The sequence below is a fragment of the Myotis lucifugus genome, unplaced genomic scaffold (assembly GCF_000147115.1).
Source record: "Myotis lucifugus unplaced genomic scaffold, Myoluc2.0 scaffold_68, whole genome shotgun sequence".
NCBI lineage: Eukaryota > Metazoa > Chordata > Mammalia > Chiroptera > Vespertilionidae > Myotis > Myotis lucifugus.
In genome coordinates, this window is record NW_005871116.1 from 2,411,012 (window position 1) to 2,432,314 (window position 21,303).

The 21,303-nt window shown below is 45.0% G+C and overlaps 1 protein-coding gene across 3 annotated transcripts in view; it reads right to left on the reverse strand.

Moving 5' to 3' along the window:
* The window catches only part of CUNH5orf42 (chromosome unknown C5orf42 homolog), a 73,945-nt gene that overhangs the window by 45,329 nt on the left and 7,313 nt on the right, over nt 1–21,303 (reverse strand). For all 3 annotated transcript variants that reach the window (XM_023755015.1, XM_023755014.1, XM_023755016.1), the window contains 16 exons: nt 20,243–20,399; nt 19,506–19,609; nt 17,841–18,023; nt 16,174–16,423; nt 15,857–16,009; nt 14,698–15,464; nt 13,939–14,147; nt 13,663–13,743; nt 10,998–11,162; nt 10,442–10,600; nt 9,030–9,255; nt 7,545–7,684; nt 6,288–6,505; nt 4,723–4,887; nt 1,279–1,417; nt 43–152 (listed from right to left, as the gene is read on the reverse strand). In XM_023755015.1, coding sequence (XP_023610783.1) covers nt 43–152; nt 1,279–1,417; nt 4,723–4,887; nt 6,288–6,505; nt 7,545–7,684; nt 9,030–9,255; nt 10,442–10,600; nt 10,998–11,162; nt 13,663–13,743; nt 13,939–14,147; nt 14,698–15,464; nt 15,857–16,009; nt 16,174–16,423; nt 17,841–18,023; nt 19,506–19,609; nt 20,243–20,399 — 3,226 coding nt within the window. The remainder of the gene's footprint in view (nt 1–42; nt 153–1,278; nt 1,418–4,722; nt 4,888–6,287; nt 6,506–7,544; nt 7,685–9,029; nt 9,256–10,441; nt 10,601–10,997; nt 11,163–13,662; nt 13,744–13,938; nt 14,148–14,697; nt 15,465–15,856; nt 16,010–16,173; nt 16,424–17,840; nt 18,024–19,505; nt 19,610–20,242; nt 20,400–21,303) is intronic.

The window sequence follows — 21,303 nt, forward strand, 5'->3', positions numbered from 1 at the left end:
TAATGCCTGTTCGTTTTTCTTACTCTTTTGCCAGGTAAGTACCTTCTTTCCCTCCACGTTTTCTCTTGCTTTCTGATACTGCCTGCAACTAGAGGATAACTTATCGCGGACATGCAGCATCCAGCACAACGCACACAGCTCTCGGAAGCACCCTAAGTCAGGACACAAACGGGAGAGGTCGCATGAGGACGGACACTGATTAACAACGTCAACTCTCTCTGCTTGTTTCCCCCCCCCCACAAATCAATGTATTTTCTTTTTTTAAATATATTTCTTTATTGGTTTCAGAGAGGAAGGGAGAAGGAGAGAGAGATAGAAACATCAATGATGACAGAGAATCATTGATCGGCTGCCTCCTGCACGCACCCCACTGGAGATTGAGCCCGCAACCCAGGCACGTGCCCTTGGCCGGAATCGAACCTGGGATCCTTCAGTCCGCAGGCTGACGCTATATCCACTGAGCCAAGCCGGCTAGGGCTGTATTTTCTTGATTATAAAAGAAACATATACTCATCATCAACACCTTACATAAGGTTATGGAGAACCTTCCAGAATTTTTATGTATATTATTAGTCTAGAATAGTTCATGCAGGTCAATTGCATGAAAATATTAAAAAGACTGTTAAAGAATAAATAACTTACTCTATTACTGGTAGTCACTTGCTTTAAGCTCAATAGTACATGGTAGATACTATTTAAGCCAATGTATTCACCTGTACTTAATGCTATATAGTTAATTTGTTTGGAAAATCACTTATAGATAGGCATTTAAGTTTACAATTTTTCTATACTAAAACATAATTTCCAGTATCAATTAATATTTTTTATTAAAACCAAGTCGGTGGATGGAATGTTGGCCTGCGGACTGATGTTGGCCTGCGGACTGATGAGTCACAGGTTCGAGTCTGGTCAAGGGCACATGCCTGGGTTGCAGACTCAATCTCCTGTGGGGGTGTGCAGGAGTCATCATTCATGTTTCCTCTCTCTCTCTCTCTCTCTCTCTCTCTCTCTCTCTCTCTCTCCCTTCCTCCCTGAAATCAATGGAAACATATTTAAAACAAAAACAAAAGCAATACAAGTACATAAAGACATATAAAATCCTATTATGCAGTTATCTTTTCTCTTCACCTATTGTATCTTGGATTGATTTCCATGGTGCTAACACACACAGTCTTTTCATTGCCAGGAGAGTATTCTGTTGTATGGAAACTTCCCCAAATCAAGTGTAAAGTAGATCATTTATTAACGGCCTAAGCAAGCAGTTCCTTTGGGACAAACCTATTGCTTTAATGGAAACCTCATCCAGCTTGTTGTCTCCCGTTGCTCCAGGTCGGAAGAAGGCTACGCCACCCACACAGTAGTGAAGCAATGACGGAGGGAAGGGACTCAGGGACGGGAGGGACCCTTTCATTCGAATCTGAAAGTGAAGAACAGGATATGTTAACTGTCAGCTGCATAAATCAACGTCTAAGGAAACTATAAAGCAACAGGCAGCAGGTAAAGATAAACCATAGAGAATGGAAAACGCAGCAAGGTTCCTATACTACCCAAGAAAAGCGTCCTGAAATCAGCCATACTTTCAGAAACTCAGCTCACATATTTTCTTCAAAAAGTTCACTAGGCTCAATCTCAAAAGAGAACAAAAGGTTTAATCAAAGTATCCTTTTGTCACTCAGTTATGTCCGTACAAAAAGAATTTAATGCTTTTGTCCTTGCTCCAAAGGCGTGATAAAGAAATTAAAGTATCTAACTTTCACCTAAAATAAAACTATGTGTACGCCCAGTTGGCATGGCTCAGTGGTTGAGCCTCGACCTGTGAACCAGGAGGTCACGGTTCGATTCCAATTAGGGCGCATGCCCAGGTTGTGTGCTCAGTCCCCAGTGGGGGATGTGCAAGAGGCAGCCAATCGGTGATTCTCTCTCATCATTGATGTTTCTCTCTTTCTCCCTCTCCCATCCTCTCTGAAATCAATAAAAATATATTTAAAAAATAAAACTATGTGTAGTACCTAAAAACAAATACAATATAAGGTAGATCTACATACATAACTTTTGAAAAACTAATCCATAAATGACAGAATTAGAAAGTCACCATTTGCAACCCCTAATAAAATAAGACCTCTAGCAAGGATCATCAATAAATGCTAAATTTAGTGAAAAGTTGATGAGTGATGGATGACGTGCCAGTGGGTGGGTCATGACACAAACTCACTGGCCCACCTCGCAATCACTGAAACCAGATAAGGTGACAAGACTAAGGAGCACTAATTGGTGGTTACAGAATAGTCACAGGGATGTAAAGTCCAGCATAGGGAAATCTATATACAGTGGGGCCTTGACTTACGAGTGTCCCGACTAACGAGTTTTTCGAGATACAAGCTGTCTCTTGGCCGATTTTTTGCTTTGAGTTGCGAGCTAAAATTCGGGTTACGAGCCAGCTCCAGATACCCCACCGCTAGTTGGCGCAGCGAATGTCACAGTGAACGCCACAACATCAGCCCAGCATCACGTGTCTCACTCGTTCACTTTTTGATTTGACATACGAGTAATTTGAGTTACAAGCTCCGTCACAGAACGAATTAAACTCGTAAGTCAAGGCCCCACTGTATATAAAAGCCTAAGTGACCGGCTGACCGGCCAGTAGCTATGACACACAATGACCACCAGGGGGCAGACGCTCAACACACAGGCATGGAAACATGGAACAGCCTGATGAATCTCAGAGGGAAGAGGGGAAGGAGAAGGGCTTGAAGAGATTAACCAAAGATCTTATATGCATACTACAGGCCTGCAGGGATCGGGCCAAAACCGGCAGTCCAACATCCCCAAGGGGTCTCGGATTTCGAGAGGGTGCAGGCCAACCTGAAGGAACCCACTGGTGTACAAACCCGTGCACCGGGCCTCTAGTATTGTAATAACAGTGTATGGTGCCAAGTGGGTACTGGAAATATTAGAACATTTTGTCAAGTATATGATTATCTAACAACTATGCTGTACATCTGAAACTAATACAAAATAATGTTGAATGTAAACTGTAATTAAAAAACATTTTATTGAAAAAATAAATTACCGAAAGCACACATACACATACATGCAATTCTCACACACATACACACGGAAAAAAAACAGACTGTGGAGAAAGATTAAACACTATCCAAGAAATGCTGCTAACTGTTAAAATCTAGTGATAAGTTCAGTATGAACTGTACTATTCTTTTTACTTTTATATTTTTAAGTTTTCATAACAAAGTTTTATAAAACAACTGTCCCACATTTTCCTAATTTATTTTTATGTTGTCAGAAAAATTATTCTGTATAGTTTTTTTATAAACATTTTTTAACAGCTTTACATCTAGAGAAAAACTGAAGTGACAGCACAGAGGGTTTCCACGCAGGTTCCCATTATCAACAGCTTACATCATTACAGTGCACTTGTTATCATTAATGAACCAATATTTTGATACATTAACTAAAGACCGTACCTTATTCAGATTTCCATGGTTTTTAGTAAACATACAAAAAACATCCACACCTTCGGGATGACAAAATAGAGGATGAGTACACACCTTTCTCTCTAAAAAGTGACCAATTTTCAAGAACAACTTGATAAACCACTTCTCGGAGCCTACGGGGTCTGTCCTCATAAAGAAGAAGGTGTGGATGCTTGTTTTTAACGTGATCAAGGGCCAAATGAAAAGTACTGGGGGCTAATAAACTGATTTCCACATCCAGAGAGAGAGACTGCAGCCTACGAAGGACCTGCAGCAGGACCGGGGCCTCCGGGCAGACGTCCCCTCCAGCTCAGGTCAGGCAAGAAGGCAGCTACCGCCGGCTGCAGCCAGGGCGGGAGACCACAGCCCAGGGAGCTGCCCGTCTCAGCAGCCGGCAGGGGCACTGGCTGGTGGGGCCACTGACAGGAGACACAGAGCCAGGAGCAACCTCACTTCCTGTGATTCCACCCCACAGAGCATCTGCAATACCTCGGGGAGACGTCGGAGAAAACCATGAACTGAGTTTAAATCCCCAATGACTGGGGTGGGGGGCACGGAATGTAACTGAAATTAACTGACTATATTATACTTCCTTTTATATATATATATATATTTTATTGATTCCTTACAGAGAGGAAGGGAGAGGGAGAGGGATACAGAGTTAGAAACATTGATGAGAGAGAAACATCGATTCAGCTGCCTCCCGCATGCCCCCTACTGGGGATGTGCCCGCAACCCAGGTACATGCCCTTGACCGGAATCGAACCCGGGACCCCTCAGTCCGCAGGCCGATGCTCTATCCACTGAGCCAAAATGGTCAGGGCAACTTTCTTTTTTTAAATATATTTTTTAATTGATTTCAGAGAGGAAGGGATAGGGAGAAAGAGAGCAAAACATCAGTGATGATAGAGAATCACTGATCAGCTGCCTCCTGCACACCCCGGACTGGGGATCGAGCCTGCAACCTGGGCATGTGCCCTGACCGGGAATCGATCCGCAACCTCCTGGTTCCTAGGTTGATGCTCAACCACTGAGCCACACTGGCCGGGCCAGGGACCCAGCGCAGAGTCCGCGTCGTTCAGCAGAAAGAACTTGGTCTGTGGAGGTTTACTGTGGTAAGTCTGACTAGGGATTGACAGGCAAGACCCCATGGACACACGTCCCCGTCACCAATCCTAAGGAAGGCTGGCCAGTTTCCGCGGCTCACAGCACGTGCAGGAGACCCGCCTACCTTCTGCATGACCTTCCTGGCCCACCTCAGCTGCAGGATGTACCACTGCGCGGCCGGGAAGGAGCAGCGCGCCGCCCGGAGGAGCAGGAGCAGGCGCTGCAGGATCCCGGACACCTTCTGGCGGTTCTCCTTCTCAGCTCGTAACAGAAGATCGTCACCGTCCTCCTGAGGAAATGCAACAGTCACATCCTGTGGCCAGCAATAGGAAAGCTTTTAATGTTAACGTGCAAGTAGCCAGTGCTTTGGGACCTAGAACGCTCCTGGAGGTTTATAAAGAAAACGCTGAGTCCTGGCCTGAGGTTTCACCCAGAGCGATGGCTAGCGTCCGGGGAACACTTCTCTCCCCGCGAACAATGGAAAGGGCTAAATCAGTGGTTCTCAACCTTCTGGCCCTTTAAATACAGTTCCTCATGTTGTGACCCAACCATAACATTATTTTTGTTGCTACTTCATAACTGTAATGTTGCTACTGTTATGAATCGTCATGTAAATATCTGATATGCAGGATGGTCTTAGGTGACCCCTGTGAAAAGGTTGTTCGACCGCCAAAGGGGTCGCGACCCACAGGTTGAGAACCGCTGGGCTGAATGGACCCTAATCCCAGATCATCCCCGACAACAGGCGAAGGCCACCACTCCGACCCCATCGGCAGAACCGTGCCGAGAGCTCCTCTCCCCGAGGCCAGGCCTCTGCCGGGGAAGTCCTTCTATCTCGTGTCACCTCCTCTTGGAGCCCGCCCACTGAGCTGCTGTGGCACTCTGCTCAGACCTCCGCTGTATCTTCACTAATTTATTCTGAACTGATTTATCACGTTTCCCACTGGACTGAGAACTAGGCAAGAGCAAAGGCCTTGCCACATGCCTTGGTTCACACAATAAAGTCCAACATGTAGTAGGAGGAGCCAACCAATGTTTTTTGAAAAACACTTTTCCAGTCCGTAGCTAGTGATTAATTCCCCAGAAAATGAGATAATGTGTTGCAAACATCTGCTTCCCCAATACCCTAACCACTGCTGCTTATTTAACTGCACTCAGTTTTAACTGGGCATCTCCCCCGGCCCTGCATTTGTTGATGCTTACTATGTCCTAGGGCCTATGGTTAAAAAATAAATAAAAATTTACATTTAAAAAATATATATTTTTATTGATTTTTAGAGAGAGACAGGGAGAAGGAGAGATAGAAACATTGACAAGGGAGAAACATCGATCAACTGCCTCCCTCATGCCCCTTGCCAAGGATCGAGCCCACAACTCCAGGCATGTGCCCTGACTGGGAATCGAACCCATGACCTCTTGTTGCAGGGGCCAAGCTCAACCACTGAGCCACACCAGCCAGGCAAAGCTTTGACATTTAACCCCCACAATAATGCCACTGGAAGTCTTATCATCACCGGCATTTTACACATGAGGAGCTTTAAGCAGCTACATACACTGCATAAAATCACACAATTAATAAACAGCAAAGCTGGGATCCAGAAGTCTGCCTTCAGAGCTCGCATTTTTATTCTCAAGTTAATTGTTTTTAAAATTGGACAGAATCAACTTTAAGTTAAAAGGTCCGCTTACTTCGCTGAGAAGCGCTGGCTGAGGACAGTAGAGCGGAGGAGCGGGGAGGTACAGGCCGCCGGGCACCAGGCCCCAGAGCCTCCGGCTGAAGTCCTTGGCGGAGCCGATCAGAAGCCGCCACGTCTCCGAGAGCACGTCCGCCTCGGCCATGGCCGCGGCCTTCAGCACTCCCCGCACGGAGCCCAGCAGCAGGTGTGCGTCCTCCTCTTCAATGGGATCTGCACACGCGTCAGGTGACACAATTAGAGTCTGTATTACACTGCGCATCCTGCTTTGCAGGGTAACAGCTCACATCGGAAAAAAGCTGGTCATCGAAAACAAGCATATTGGTTGACATGCAAAACATCCAACCTTCCAGACAGAAATTTAATGACTATTCTGTTACTTTAGGTTATAGGCAATCATAGCACAGGCACTTTCCCCAAAATTAGACATTGCAGTAGTAACTACGTATAATAAGAATAGTTTTGAAGTATAATTCTGAGTCAAAAAAAAAAAGAAAAAATATTAGAGCAAAAAATATCAAGAAAGACAGCCAAATAAAATACAACATTATGTGAAGGCAATGGGAGAGTAATAGTGATTTCTAAAATTTTTTCTTCGTAATCCATCATGGTACTTCTATAATAGTTAATAAAAATGACTTCAAGGATGCTCAGCATGCTTTAAGGCTTAGCATATAGTATGAAAGCAACGCCTGTGCCGGGCTGGTGTGACCCAGTGGCTGAGTGTCATCCCAGCACCAAGAGGTTCCAGGTTCAATTCCTGGTCAGGGCACACGTTACGATCTGCAGGGGGAGCCAATGAGTGCTTCTCTCCCTCTCCCTCTCTCCCTCTCCTTTCTTCTCTCAAAAATCAATGAAAACATATTTCTAAAAAGTTTATTAAAAAAAGTAACGCCACTTGCCTGGCCATTGTGGCTCAGTGGTTGAGCGTCAACCTATGAACCAGGAGGTCACGGTTCAATTCCTGATCAGGGCACATGCCCAGGTTGTGGGCTTGATCCCCAGTGTGGGGCCTGCAGGAGGCAGCCAATCAATGATTCTCTCTTATCATTGATGTTTCTATCTCTCTCCCTCTTCTTCCTTTCTGAAATCAATAAAAATATATATATTTTAAAATAAATAGTACACTTTTATTTTCAATAAGCTTACTTCAAAGTGTTAATATACTTGTGGGTATTTACCAGCTTCTTAAAATACCACAAGGCTCATTAATTAACCAGCTCTATCTGTCAGGCCTGTGTGGGTAACGCACCTGTAAACTGTTTGTATTTTGAGCCCATTTCTCTTTTTGCTCCCGAAGAGGCCGGCTGACCTAACAGACACTGGAGTTTCTCCTGGAAAATCCGTGCTGGAGTCATGTTGAACGGCAGATTCTGGCCCTTTTTCTTGAGCCTGAAATCACATTGAATTAGGAGAAAAGACTCCAAATTTTCAAAAAAGCAAATATTCACACATCGGGAACTACACGTGAAGTTTGAGAAACAGTGGGCCAGACCTGCCTCGGCCAAATGCCTCTGCTTGTGTTTGGAAAGTTCTCTCTCCCTGTAGCTACTCCATTGTCAAGATCCCGCCTTCCCTTCCATGCCCACCTCCAATGGCATCTCCCACACAGGCATTTCCGTCCTCCCCCCCCGCCCCCGGGGTCTCTGCTCTCCCCAGCCCCGCGGCCCGTTCTCACCGAGGCATGTACACTAGAGTGAGGTGCCGTTTCCTACCAAACTATAAAGCCTTAAGCGTAGAAACTAGGCACGATTTAGGTTTATATCCACGAATACACCTGGTATAGAGTATGTACAGAGAGGTTACTTAATAAGAAAATACATGCTTAGTTACTGACGTGAAAAATATAAAAGACACGGTAGTACCATAACATACAGAGAAGTTAAAATACAGAGATTGGTGCCCTAACCAGTTTGGCTCAGTGGATAGAGCGTCGGCCTGCAGACTGAAGGGTCCCAGGTTCGATTCCAGTCAAGAGCATGTACCTCGGTTGCGGGCACATCCCCAGTAGGGGGTGTGCAGGAGGCAGCTGATCGATGTTTCTCTCTCATCGATGTTTCTAACTCTCTATTCCTTCCCCTTCCTCTCTGTAAAAAATCAATAAAATATATTTTTAAAAAAATTATAAAATACAGAGATTGGTTTGACTAGCTTAAACTCAAATCCGGGACAAACTCTCCCATTGACTATAAGCTCTTTGAGGGCACTACTAACAAATTAATACTCCAAATAGGCATTTTAATACAAAAATAAGCAAGCCACTGAGCTGCGTGCATCGATTTAAATTTAAATGAGGTTTGCCCTAACCGGTTTGGCTCAGTGGATAGAGCATCAGCCTGTGGACTCAAGAGTCCCAGGTTCGATTCTGGTCAAGGGCATGTACCTTGGTTGCGGGCTCATCCCCAGTGGGGGATGTGCAGGAGGCAGCTGATCGATGTTTCTCTCTCATCGATGTTTCTAACTCTCTATCTCTCTCCCTTCCTCTCTGTAAAAAATCAATAAAATATATTAAAAAAATAAAAAATAAAAAAAAATTAAATGAGGTTGGAAATTCGGTTCCTTGGTCTTACTGGCCACAGCGCACGTGCTCAGTGGCTGGACACACAGACATCCCCTCACGGAGGCAAGTCCTCCGGGACCAGGCTGAGCGGAGACGCCCGCAGAAGGGGTCAGAGGGATGAAAGGCACTTTAGCGACACTCTTCCTCCCTCCCTCGGGTCTGCGTGAACGTGCGCACCTGGTGGGGCCGAGGCCCCGGCGGCTCAGCTGGGAGGCCACGCCGATGGACACAGCCGTCTTCCAGTCCCCGAGCTCCTGTGCCAGCCACACGGCTTCCGGGACCAGGCCGCCGATCAGCAGCAACTCCAGGGCGTAGTCCACGGTCCACACGCGGGAGAGGCTCTGCTCTCTGACGGCACTGGCCACGGCGGCGTGCTGCAGGGGGACGCACCGCGGGGCCGGCTCTGTGCGAGGAGAGAACACGCCATCACAACACGCGCAGCCACTCCCGCTCCTCACCTGGGTACGGCAACTCTTCATGGCAGCTCCTACACACACCCAGCAAGGAAGAAGCATACAACACGGGCTAACATACTACTTCACACTAGGAGAGCTACACACTGCAGAATGCGCCTCGTTCGTGGGTCGGGAAGCGAGTGCCAGCGTCTTAAGAAGGAAACAGAACGGGCAGCCACAGAAGCCGCAGAGGCAGAGCGGAGCGCATGGCAGGGTCAAGGTGGACACAGGTCAGGAAAGCGTCTGTGTCACGTCCGACAAGCAGAGGGGCACTCGTACATGTCAGTGCAGGATCACAGTGCACATCGATTCCTGTGTCTCTCTCTCACTAGATCATGAGCTCCGGAGGGCACACATGGAAGTTTACCTGACCTCGTATTCCTCATGTCATGCAAAAAAAAAACACAGCAAAAAACCACAGCTTATTTGAGGTAACACTGGAGCACATTCAGTGTTCAATACATCAGTGTTTTTTAAGGAAGTTGGAAAGCGTCGTTTTCAATTTGTAAATTACAAACCTGGCCTGGGATTAAATACAAAGGGTGACGCCTGCCTCCCCAGCTGTCTGTACCTTCCCTCACTGAAGCAAACGAATCAACAACATGAGAATACGATGACAGGACTATTATTTATTTTTTTTTTAGGACTATTATTTTTGTAAAAATACCTATTGCTAAGATTTTCACTTATTCCCTCAAAATAAAACTGGCAAATGTGAGCAGCCGATCGATGTTTCACTCTCACATCACTGTTTCTCTCTCTCCCTTCTCCCTTCCTCTCTCTCTGAAAGCAATAAAAAAATATTTTTTAAAGTTAACTATCTGAGTAAAATTACGTTCTAAATTAGCATACACAAAATCTGTTTAATTTTTATAGAAATGAAGATGGCAGCACTTTGACTTTAAAAATGAAAACTTTATAAATACCAGCTTATCCAAAATTTGTGATTTAAAAAATCCAAATTAAAAAACCCGAGCAATCACCTTTCTCAGACTTTATTCATTCACACATGGTCACTGAGTGTCTCCGGTGCGCCAGGCACTAAGCTGACAGCATTCCTTCCATAAAGTGACGATCACTGCGTAATATTGTTTTAAATATTACAAGCAACAACAAGGTGAGAACATTGTTTACCTGTTTTAATGTGAAGGGGAGGCAGGACGTTCACGTGGTGAGGGGGCAGAATGCAGAGCCGCTGGTTGGTGAAATAGGCGGCCATGAACCGGGCCATGGACTGGACGACCCTCACTGCGGCCTCGGGGTGGGCAGGCCCGGGCAGTCCCCACGCGGGAGCTAAGGGACACAGCAAACGAGCAGAGGAGATTCTGGTCAGACCATCACGAAGTGGCAACATCTAAGTTCCCAGCATTATCTAGGAGGGAACTCATTAGTTTTGTTTAAATGAGCACCCAGGGCCGGTACAAGTAAATTTATGATAGGCACCTAGACTTCCTTTTTTTATGATAGGCATCTAGAGCCCATACACTTAGGAACTTGTGTGACTTTAAGTTAATAGTTTTATTTAAAAATGTGGAGGATCCAAGCAAAGCAATCTAGCCACAATGCACTTGCCAGTCCAGAATTAACCCTAACCAGGCAGAACCACCACCGTTTATCATAAGCAATTTCCTATCTAAACCTGTAAGTGCACGTTAACACGAAGAAAGATGCCGATCTCTGGAAAACGTACCCGAACCATCTTCATTTTCCCTCACAGGTAGGTGGGACCGTCTCAGCAGTTCTCTCACTAGCTGATCGCACAAACCTTGGGCATCGTTTAGATTATAGCTATACAGGTGGCAGTACAAAAGGGACAGGTAATAGCGCATCTGAAGAAAGCAGGTCCTTCTTCCTCCTTAAAGCAGAGAGAATTAAGCTTCTGTTAAAAACGTTAGCAAGGCCAGGTTCTTGGCCTGGGTGCTGGGCAGACACTCTGGGGGTGTTCCGTTTATGAAACCCATGAAGCTGTATACTCTCGTTATGTGAACCTTCCTGTATTTGTTTTATCCTATATAATAAAAGGCTAATATGCAAATCGACTGAATGGTGGAACGACTGGTTGCTATGACACTCACTGACCACCAGGGGGCAGACGCTCAGTGCAGGAGCTGCCCCCTGGTGGTCAGTGCACTCTCACAGGGGGAGCGCTGCTCAGCCAGAAGCCGGGCTCAAGGCTGGCGAGCCCAGCAGCGGTGGCGGGAGCCTTCCCCACCTCCGCAGCATTCGGACATCCCCTGAGGGCTCTCAGACTGCAAGAGGGCGCAGGCTGGGCTGAGGGACCCCCGCCTCCCCAAGTGCACGAATTTCATGCACTGGGCCTCTAGTACTTCAATAAAAGATGCTTTAAATTCTTTAAGAAAACAGGTGAGCAATGCATTGTTCTTTTTCACTTTAAGTTCTGAAGAGTTTTATTTTCTTTCATCAGGCCCAGGATGACTAAGATTTTATCCAAAGAGAGCTGTAATCCTCGTTCCCTCAGCACTAAGGTTCACTAACATCTGTCTCAAGCACACATGGTCTGAAACGAAGGGAAGGGTGTGAGCCCCTCCCCCCGCAGCCATGACCAAGAAGCCAAACACACATCAAACAGATGGTCAAAGAGCCTCCCCAAAGAAGAAGAAGCCGGTAGGATGGGAGTCCCTGCCCACATCTGAGGGTGCTTAGGACTGAGAATGCTGGCCGCCTGTCCCTTGTCCGTTCTGTCTGTCTGCAAGACAAAATCTTACTCCCATGGCCACTGCACACGCTACGTTCCTTTCCCATCTGTTCTCCATCTACCTCTCACCACCCTACCCCCAATTTACACACACACCTCGTATGATCTGGTCCTGCGAAAACACCTGCAGTTCACCAACGGCCACGGTTCCGCGTGTCCTAGTGCTTCTGGAATGCGGTATCCTCTGTTAAACCATTCCCTGTCCTTTAACTGGCCAACTTCTACTCCATTTTAAATGCCAGCCCCCCAGGGGCTCCCCAGGCTGGGGTGTACCCCAGCCCCGACTGTGGGGCGCACTCTCCTGTGCTTCCCGGCACCCACCACACGAGGTGAGAAGAGCGCTAGCTGCTCACATCCTCTCTCCTGCAGACGGTGGGAAACTGGAGGGGAAGGCTGTTTACCTCAGTGAGTCCCGGGGCCTAACTCAGTGCCAGGCACACAGCAGGTTAGATAGACGACAGAAGGAAACGTAAAAGCCACAGGAGGCAGGAAATGTATTTAACTGGCCAAGCTGACCCCGTAGCAGCTGCATCAGGCTGGTTCCAAGGTCGCCTGGTGGGAACCTCTGTCTTCTCAGCCACACCCTCAGCCCTAGAGCACATGAACTACCACCAGCTTCCAGGATCCATAGCATACTCCATGGAGCCCACACTCAGCTCAGCAGTAAGCCTAACTCACAGGAACTTGTTAAGGGCAGACAGCATGAGCCCCACTCCGTAAGAGGTGATACGGTATTTGACCCAGTTTCTCATTTAGATACAGTGGGGCCTTGACTTACGAGTGTCCCGACTAACGAGTTTTTCGAGATACGAGCCGTCTCTCAGCCGATTTTTTGCTTTGAGTTGTGAGCTAAAATTCGGGTTACCAGCCAGCTTCAGATACCCCACCGCTAGTTGGCGCAGCGAACGTCACAGTGAACGCCACAACATCAGCCCAGCATCACGTGTCTCACTCATTCAATTTATGATTTGACATACAAGTAATTTGAGTTACGAGCTCTGTCACGGAACGAATTAAACTCCTAAGTCAAGGCCCCACTGTACTTTCAGTCCCTCTAAATGACAAAATGACACATAGATTTTTAGGACCTAAACCTCATTTTCCCCATCAACAGGCAATCACGGGTTCCATCACTAACCCCAAAAAGGACGGAAGAAGCCTTATCTGTAGACAACAAAAAATTCTTGGTTCTACAAATTCCAAGACTAAGACTAACTTTATTTATTTTTTTTTAATATATTTTTATTGATTTTTTACAGAGAGGAAGGGAGAGAGATAGAGAGCTAGAAACATCGATGAGAGAGAAACATCGATCAGCTGCTTCCTGCACATCTCCTACTGGGGATGTGCCCGCAACCCAGGTACATGCCCTTGACCGGAATCGAACCTGGGACCTTTCAGTCCGCAGGCCGACGCTCTATCCACTGAGCCAAACCGGTTTCGGCATAAGACTAACTTTAAATAAAACTAATTTTAAGTAAGTATTTCTGACAGTCCAGGTTCCTACAATACGTGTTACTCTATTTGAGCATGAAGAAGTTCTGAGCACTCGCATTTGAAATTATTTTTTCGCTCTGGAGTATGCTAACATTCGTTCCTACCGATCTCATGGCGAATATTATTTTTAATGACCCCCTACCCTTCTCTTGGGTTTCTTGCAGAGCTTTCCTCCACAGCTCAACAGCCTTTTCATAGGATCCTAACAGGAAGCACTCTTCACCTGCAAAGTTTTTAACCAACGATTAGTTATGGTTAATTATATCACTTCATAAAAATGTACTTTGTTTTAAAACCCGGTGTTTTAGCTCATCCAGAAATTTTGAAAAACAAGTAATTGTGACCAGTTAACACAGACAAAGCCCCGTTAGCTGTTTTGCTTACTTATGGGGTGAGGAACGGGGTATGAGACACTGACCGCTGATAGGTTTGAGCTCTAAGGTTTGGCCCAGGCAGGCTCCGGCTGTCTGTAGGTTCGCCTGGATGTGACATAACAGGGACCGGACAGCAGCTGCTTCCTGGGCCACCTTTGCAGGTAACGGTCTGTCAGCTTCAGGAACTCTTCGACTTAAATGGCTCTGATACCATAAAGTCTTTTGATACAGGACTCTCCACAGAAACACCAATCTGCACACAAAATTAGGCGACCATCAAACCAAATTTCAGACGAGGGGTAAGAATCAGTATAGCCTCCTGACTGGCCTGCATTCTTCACTGATATAATAACACACACACACGAACTGACCGAATTTAAATACAGCACAAAGGCCACTGACCAAAACCATGCATAATATAGTTTTTAAATCTTCACAAATGCTTTATGCACCTGTGGTCACTTTTCTCTAGTGCTTACCTAAACCAACATCTCTCAACAGTACCTGGTTGCCCAAGACTAATAAAATGTGTGTGTGGAATAGCATCTGTGCTAAAATACTTTCCGATAAAATCAAATCTGTAAGGCTGAGTGCTGACGGAGACAAGGTTTCTTTTAGGGGTGATAAAAATATTCTGGAGTTAGTGTTAATAGTTCTAGGACCTTGTGACTATTCTAAAAACAAATCACTAAACTTTAAACTTTAGAACGGTGAGATTTATAGTATGGGAACCACAGCTCCATGTTTTAAAAAGGAAAACAATCTATACTGCGGATGGTATCCTAACTTTACAGGAATCGTACCTGCGTCCTGGCTGCTGAACGAGGTTTACTACTGGAGGACGCATCTTGAAAGACGCGTTCCAAGGCCAGTCGTCCCGGGAAGCACTATCTTGAAATGTTTGAAAAACGGGAACCACCAGGGAGTCCTGACTGGCTGTTCTCCTCCCATCAGCTGTCGCCAAGACTTCCGGCTGGAGACGGTCTCGGCCATTTAAGTGGTCAGCCACCATCCTGAGTAAGTGAAAACCGGCGGCCAGCCTCTGGGAGAAGGCCGGGCCCCGCGGCGGCCGGGCCAGCAGCAGCTGCAGCGCGCTGGAGGCCAGCGCCACCAGGGCCCGCACGGCCGGCCTGCCCCGCGGGTCCCAGCGCTGGGCCGACAAGCACTGATGGAGGAGTTGAAAGACACAAAGCACCCACGCGTTACGCCTCGGTCTCTTGCTTAAGGAAAGATCGAGTGCTGGGAAAGGACATTTGATAAACTGAAGAACGTAGAAAAAATAAGTCATGCAAACTACTGTGTAGTTTAGCATCACGTTTTTCTCCGTCACGTGTTTTGAAACTCCGATGGTCCAGGCCGCGAGGAGGTTTTTCTGGACCGAGTGCAGTTCTGCGATGGTTCCGTCGGCCTCCTCCGCAGGGTCCTTTGCGTGTATTGTGTCGAACATAGACGCAAACTCCAATCTCCCCTCCTTGGCACCACTAAACGACGGGTCATTTTCTTTGTTCCAAAAGGAGAGCAAGTTGTTTGGGAAGTATGTGCTTTCGTTAGTTTCCTCTGCTTCAAAATCCTAAAACACGAGTGAAAAAAATGATACTTAATACCACTCAATACTTTATAAGTAGAATCACATGGTGTTCTCAAATTTCTCTCCCCTTTAACAAGGGAAAAACCAAATACTATTCTTGAACTAAGGCAGCGGTTCTCAACCTGTGGGTCGCGACCCCTTTGGTGGTCGAACGACCCTTTCACAGGGGTCGCCTAAGACCATCCTGCATATCAGATATTTACATGACGATTCATAACAGTAGCAACATTACAGTTATGAAGTAGCAACGAAAATAATTTTATGGTTGGGTCACAACATGAGGAGCTGTATTTAAAGGGCCAGAAGGTTGAGAACCACTGGACTAAGGCCAACACGTAACTGCTCAAGGGGAATAGAACATGGCCACCAGGTACCTGCCAATCTGTCTTTTCATGCGACTTCATCGTTTCTTCTTCCTGTAAGAATCCGGGGGCGGGAGAAGCCGCTGGCCGCTCGCTTCCTTGGCGTTTTAACAGGCTCGACCTCAGGGACCCCAGGGATCGCAAGTTCAGCCCTTTGCCTTGTGGCTACAGGAGAAAAGGTTTGCAAGAGCAAAAGTTTACCCCAATCCCGTTACAGAGCAGCTAAAAATGCTACAGACAACGCATACAGGCCGAGGACATGCACATCAGTGTCGTTTTAAGTCTGAACGAAGAAGTCAGCCTTGACTGCCGATGGCAGAGCACGCTACCTCGGACAGCGCCACGCCGCGGTACGCCTTCTCAAGCCGCTGCGTCGCGTCCAGCAGAAGGGCCCGCAGCAGCACCGAGGGAGACAGGCTATCGAGGAACCGGAGGGTCGTGACCATGTAGCCGTCAGAAGCGACGAGGTAGGGCAACCGGGAGTGGGTTTTCACGGAAAACCTCTGTCGCATCGGGTCGCTGGCCGACGCCGACGAGTCTACAGAATGAGTTGAACCTTGAAAGGTGCACTGTGGTGGTCTAGCAAGCAAACATCACCATTCAAAAATTAGTAAGAGAAAAATCCTAAACAAATGTATTATTCCAAAGAAAAAGCAGAACAGTGATTAAAAGTTACAGAATGATGAAAACGCAAGCAAATGAAACACAAAAATTGTTCATGTGTAATATCTGTAAGGAAAACATAAGCGATTACTATAACATAGTTTATGTGTTTTTAATCTTCCCTTCATTGTAGCATTTGTTTCTAAAAATAAAATACAAGCTATTTTAGAAAAGAATTAATACAGTTCATTTTTATCATTAAAGAGAGTTAAATATTTAGCTTTGTTTCTTAATTTGTCTATAATAATATGTAAAAGCGCAATATGCTAATTAGACCGGACGTCCTTCGGGACGAAGCCGGGGCCACGAGGGAAGCCTGGGTCCCGGGAGCCTGCCAGCTGCCAGAGGGAAGCTGGTGCCAGCAGCCGGGGGAAGGAAGGCCTACTCTTGCACAAATTTCATGCACCGAGCCTCTAGTACTTAAATATACTTGTAAGAATATAATTATGAGTGTCTCTCTCACATCGATGTCTCTCTCTCTCTCTCTCTCTCTCTCTCCCTCTCTCCCCTCCTTCCGTCCCTCCCTTCCACTCTCTCTTAAAAGCAATGGACAAACTATCTTTGGGTGAGGATTAACAAATAATAAATAAATAAATAAATAAATAAAGCATCAGTTTTTGCTAAATATAATCAAGAACACACCCTCCTCTGTAAAGCAAGGGGAGTGAATTAATTTCAAAGGCCTTTTCCAATGTTTTATCTTCCTTCATTTCCTCAACCAATTATTTCACAGCAGACGAAATAGAGGCTCAAAGAATAACTTATCCAAAGTCATACAACAAGTAAGTAGAAGAACCACCTCACAATTTTAAAAACTTTAAATGTGGATTAACTTCTAAAGTCCTCTATCCATTTCCAACAACTTTTTCCAATTGGAAAAAAGGTGTATAAATCTATGTGTCAAGTTATATTAAGTTATAAATTTATCTCGACAAGGGGAGGGGTTGATGGGGGACAGTGGAGGTAAGCAAGGGGAGGGAGGGGGACTCCTGCAATAATGTCAACATTAAAAAAATTAATAAAAATAAATAAAATGAAAAAAATAATAAAATAAAGGACATACTTTTATTAACTTTTGTCAAAGAATATAAAAATTTTAGTGCTACTGAATATTTAAATAACTTATACTTACATAGTCACAATGTCAAATTTTCACCAGGATTAAGCCACAAAAAGAAATAGAAAAAAAACTATAAATAAGAAACATATCGAGATGACACACTCAAAGAAAAAATAAGACAATCTGAAAGATAAAATCATAAAAACAAAACAGTACAGGAATAACAAAAGAGAAAACTTCGGTAAACAAATTGAAACGACTGAAATCTCTCACCTGTATGTAATGAGCGGGTGGAGAGGAATAAACTCAGCCGGCCCAAATTCTACCGAGCAGCCACGCGTGATCAGTGTTAGCAATTCCCCTTGGCACGTCAGTAAAACCAGGGAGCCACGTTTCAACATACAGGCCAGGAAAAGACTGTCATGGGTCCAGCTGATGTCGCCTACCCAGTAGGACCTAGAAAGAGCGAGACAGCATGTTTAGAAAGGATTCTAGACAATGTGTCTGACCATTTCTAACGGCCAAGCAGAGGTGAAACTCTTCAAAAAACCAGGGCAAAAGAATGGAGAGCAGCCCTAACTGAAGGTTCCCAGGTTCGATTCCTGTCAACGGCACATGCCTGGGCTGTGGGCTCGATCCCCAGGAAGGGGTGTGCAAGAGGCAGCCGGTCAATGATTCTCTCATCATTGATGTTTTTCTCTCTCTCTCTCTCCCTTCCTCTCTGAAGTCAATAAAAATATTTCTTTTAAAAAAAGAATGGAGAGCAGACAACTGCCACATACATTTTGTGTATGTCACTTCCCAGAAAAAGAGAGTTCACGCATACACATCTACTCCATACGACATACTAATTAGAAATTTCGATTCACAAGCAAATCATAAAATAAAAATACTCCCTGAGAGTTAAGCTTTTCAGACACTCACATGTTAATCAGAACAACTGTTAACCCTATTGGTGTCCACAACCGAGATCTACTGATAGACGGAAAGGTCTACACCCGCCGAGTTCCACGCGGCCGCAGAATCCCTGATCGCAAAGCCATCATTTCTCCTCCGTAACCGTCTGGTAACAGTAATGTCTCATGGAGACAAAAGTAGTTGTTGCTCATGTAAATGAGGGACACCTTAAGCCAAACCCTGCTGAACTGAGACCCGTAACGCTTTCAGAACGGAACTTTTAAGGGGGGGAAGAAAATGAAGAGACAGGCTGGATGGGTCTAAACACTTTGAAAATTCAGAGAGCAGCACAGAAAAGTGTTCAGAAAGGGAAATCCGGGGGTCCAAGAGGAAACTTCCCTATTGTATGTCCCGCGTGGTAGCTCCCGTGCCATCCCAAATCGCCACGTATGTTGCTACTGACCCGTGTGCAAAGAATGTCAACTTTTTTCCAGTTCAGCCTCCCCAGTTAAGCCCAATATATTTCTTTTTTTTAAATATATTTTTTATTGATTTTTTACAGAGAGGAAGGGAGAGGGAGAGAGATACAGAGTTAGAAACATCAATGAGAGAGAAACATTGATTCAGTTGCCTCCTGCACACTCCCCACTGGGTATGTGCCCGCAACCCAGGTACATGCCCTTGACCTGAATCGAACCTGGGACCCTTGAGTCCACAGGCCGATGCTCTATCTGCTGAGCCAAACCGGTTAGGGCCCAATATATTTCTATCCAGCCATGATCCCACTCTTCCTCGGACAACGTAGCAAGAAATAAAAGAGAGAAAATGCTCACTATCTTCCCCGCAAGCAGCCCCCTCCTTAGGCACTTAACGCTTTCCTCACAGAAGGCAATCTTTAGAACCTATCACACAGATGCTGAAAGCTGCATCATCCATCTAAATACCTATTTAGACACCTATTGAACCATCAGAGCCTTAAACATATCACACTGTTGGAAAAGAAAACAAAAGCACCATCTAGAAATACAAAAGAGTTCTTACCTGACCAGGGTAGCAGGAACCATGGGGTTCTTATTGCTACAGCCTTTAAGGCTTCCACAGAGAGTAACAAAGTTCAGTGTGTTTACAAATAATACCTGAGTTGCCTAGAAAGAGTTAAAGAAGACAAAACCATTAAAATTATTTTACTTTGATCATTACTTATGATTCTGAAGACCTAGAGATCTATTATTATATCAGTACAGTATCTAGGGGTCTTTCCCAACGGGCAACAGTGCTCACCACCCATATATTTCTTTTCTTTGATTCTACATTTTAAGAACATCAGTTACAGCATTGCCCTTCTTTCTTCCTTTTCCCTCAGCCTATTTTTGCTTCTGAAGGCCAAGTATTGAAAACTATAGCAGGTCATTTATTTATTTAATTTCTTTAGTGATTTGAGAGAGAGAGGGAGAGAGAGGGACATCAATGTGAGGAGGAACCTTGATCGGTTGCCTCCTGTACCCACCCCGACCAGGGATCAAACCAGATGCCTGGGCATCTGCCCTGACCGGGAATGGAACTGGCAACCTTTCGGAGCACGGGACAACACTCAGCCAGCTGAGCCACACCAGCCAGGGCCTGGTAGCCAATTTAAATAACGTCACCAATCCACAATGTTGAGTTGGATCAGAAAACACCAATTTAAAGAATTACCTCCAGGGGGGAAAAAACATTTTAAAACGGGACTAAATTCTCTGTCTTATAGGTTACTTCCAAGACGGGTTACATTTACTGACCTTCGGGTCTTTCTGATTCAGAGTTACTGCCAGGGTAAGGCCATCTCTTGAAAAGGCAGAAATTAGAGCTCCCCTTGACTTGACTGGTTCACACGTAGGAATCAGACTGCCCAGAAGGCAATCTTGCTGTGCCCAATGAACACGGTATGGCAAGGATCTAAGAAAGTAAGGAAATTGAAAACAGGAAGTATGGTAACTTCTAGATTAATACGTAGTTCATTACAAAAAAACTAAAGGGTCCAACTAAGTTCCTACATGTGCACATATATTAGGGGCCTCTTAGCAGCCGTCCAAGTCACAGAAGAGCAGTCACCAGTTAGACAAGCTCAATCGCAGAGTTTTGTTAGTAAGAGCATGTTTGGTAGCCAACCCCAAATACATCTGCTTCCACTAATGGTTTAGACACCCCCATTTCTATATTATTGCTAACATTTTTAAAGGGACTGAATAGAGAAGAGTGGGTTTTCCGGATAGTGTTCTATACTTGATATGAGGACTGTTACACGCATGTTTATTCATTAGATTTGTTTGTTTTACTTTATGTAAGTTATACCTTAGTAAGTTATTGTTAGCATAAACAATAAAGAAAATAAACAGAAAGAAAAATACACCCCCCCAAATCACAATATTTTATTTAGCCATTATATGTTTTTATAATGCATTCTATTTGATGGGCTTTTTAGAATAATTCTATGTTTAAATAAAAAAATTCTCCAGCATGTAAAAAGTACAGTAAATTCAAGTGCCTTTTAAAACTGACTAAAAATTCCTTTCCAAAGTAGTTCTTTATTGTCTTAAAAAAAGTAAAACTATAGTCTGCCTTATCTTTTACGTGTTTTCACTTCTAAGAAGGGAAACAAAAGCAAAATAACTGATTAAACGTGTTTAAATGAAAACTAAAGCAATACTATGGGAAGAAAGGATCTGTAAAGTCTCAGAAGTGATAGTTCATTTACTAATCTGACTGTGTATTTCTAAGCCAGTGATGGCGAACCTATGACACGCGTGTCAGAGGTGACACGCAAACTTTTTTGGTTGATTTTTCTTTGTTAAATGGCATT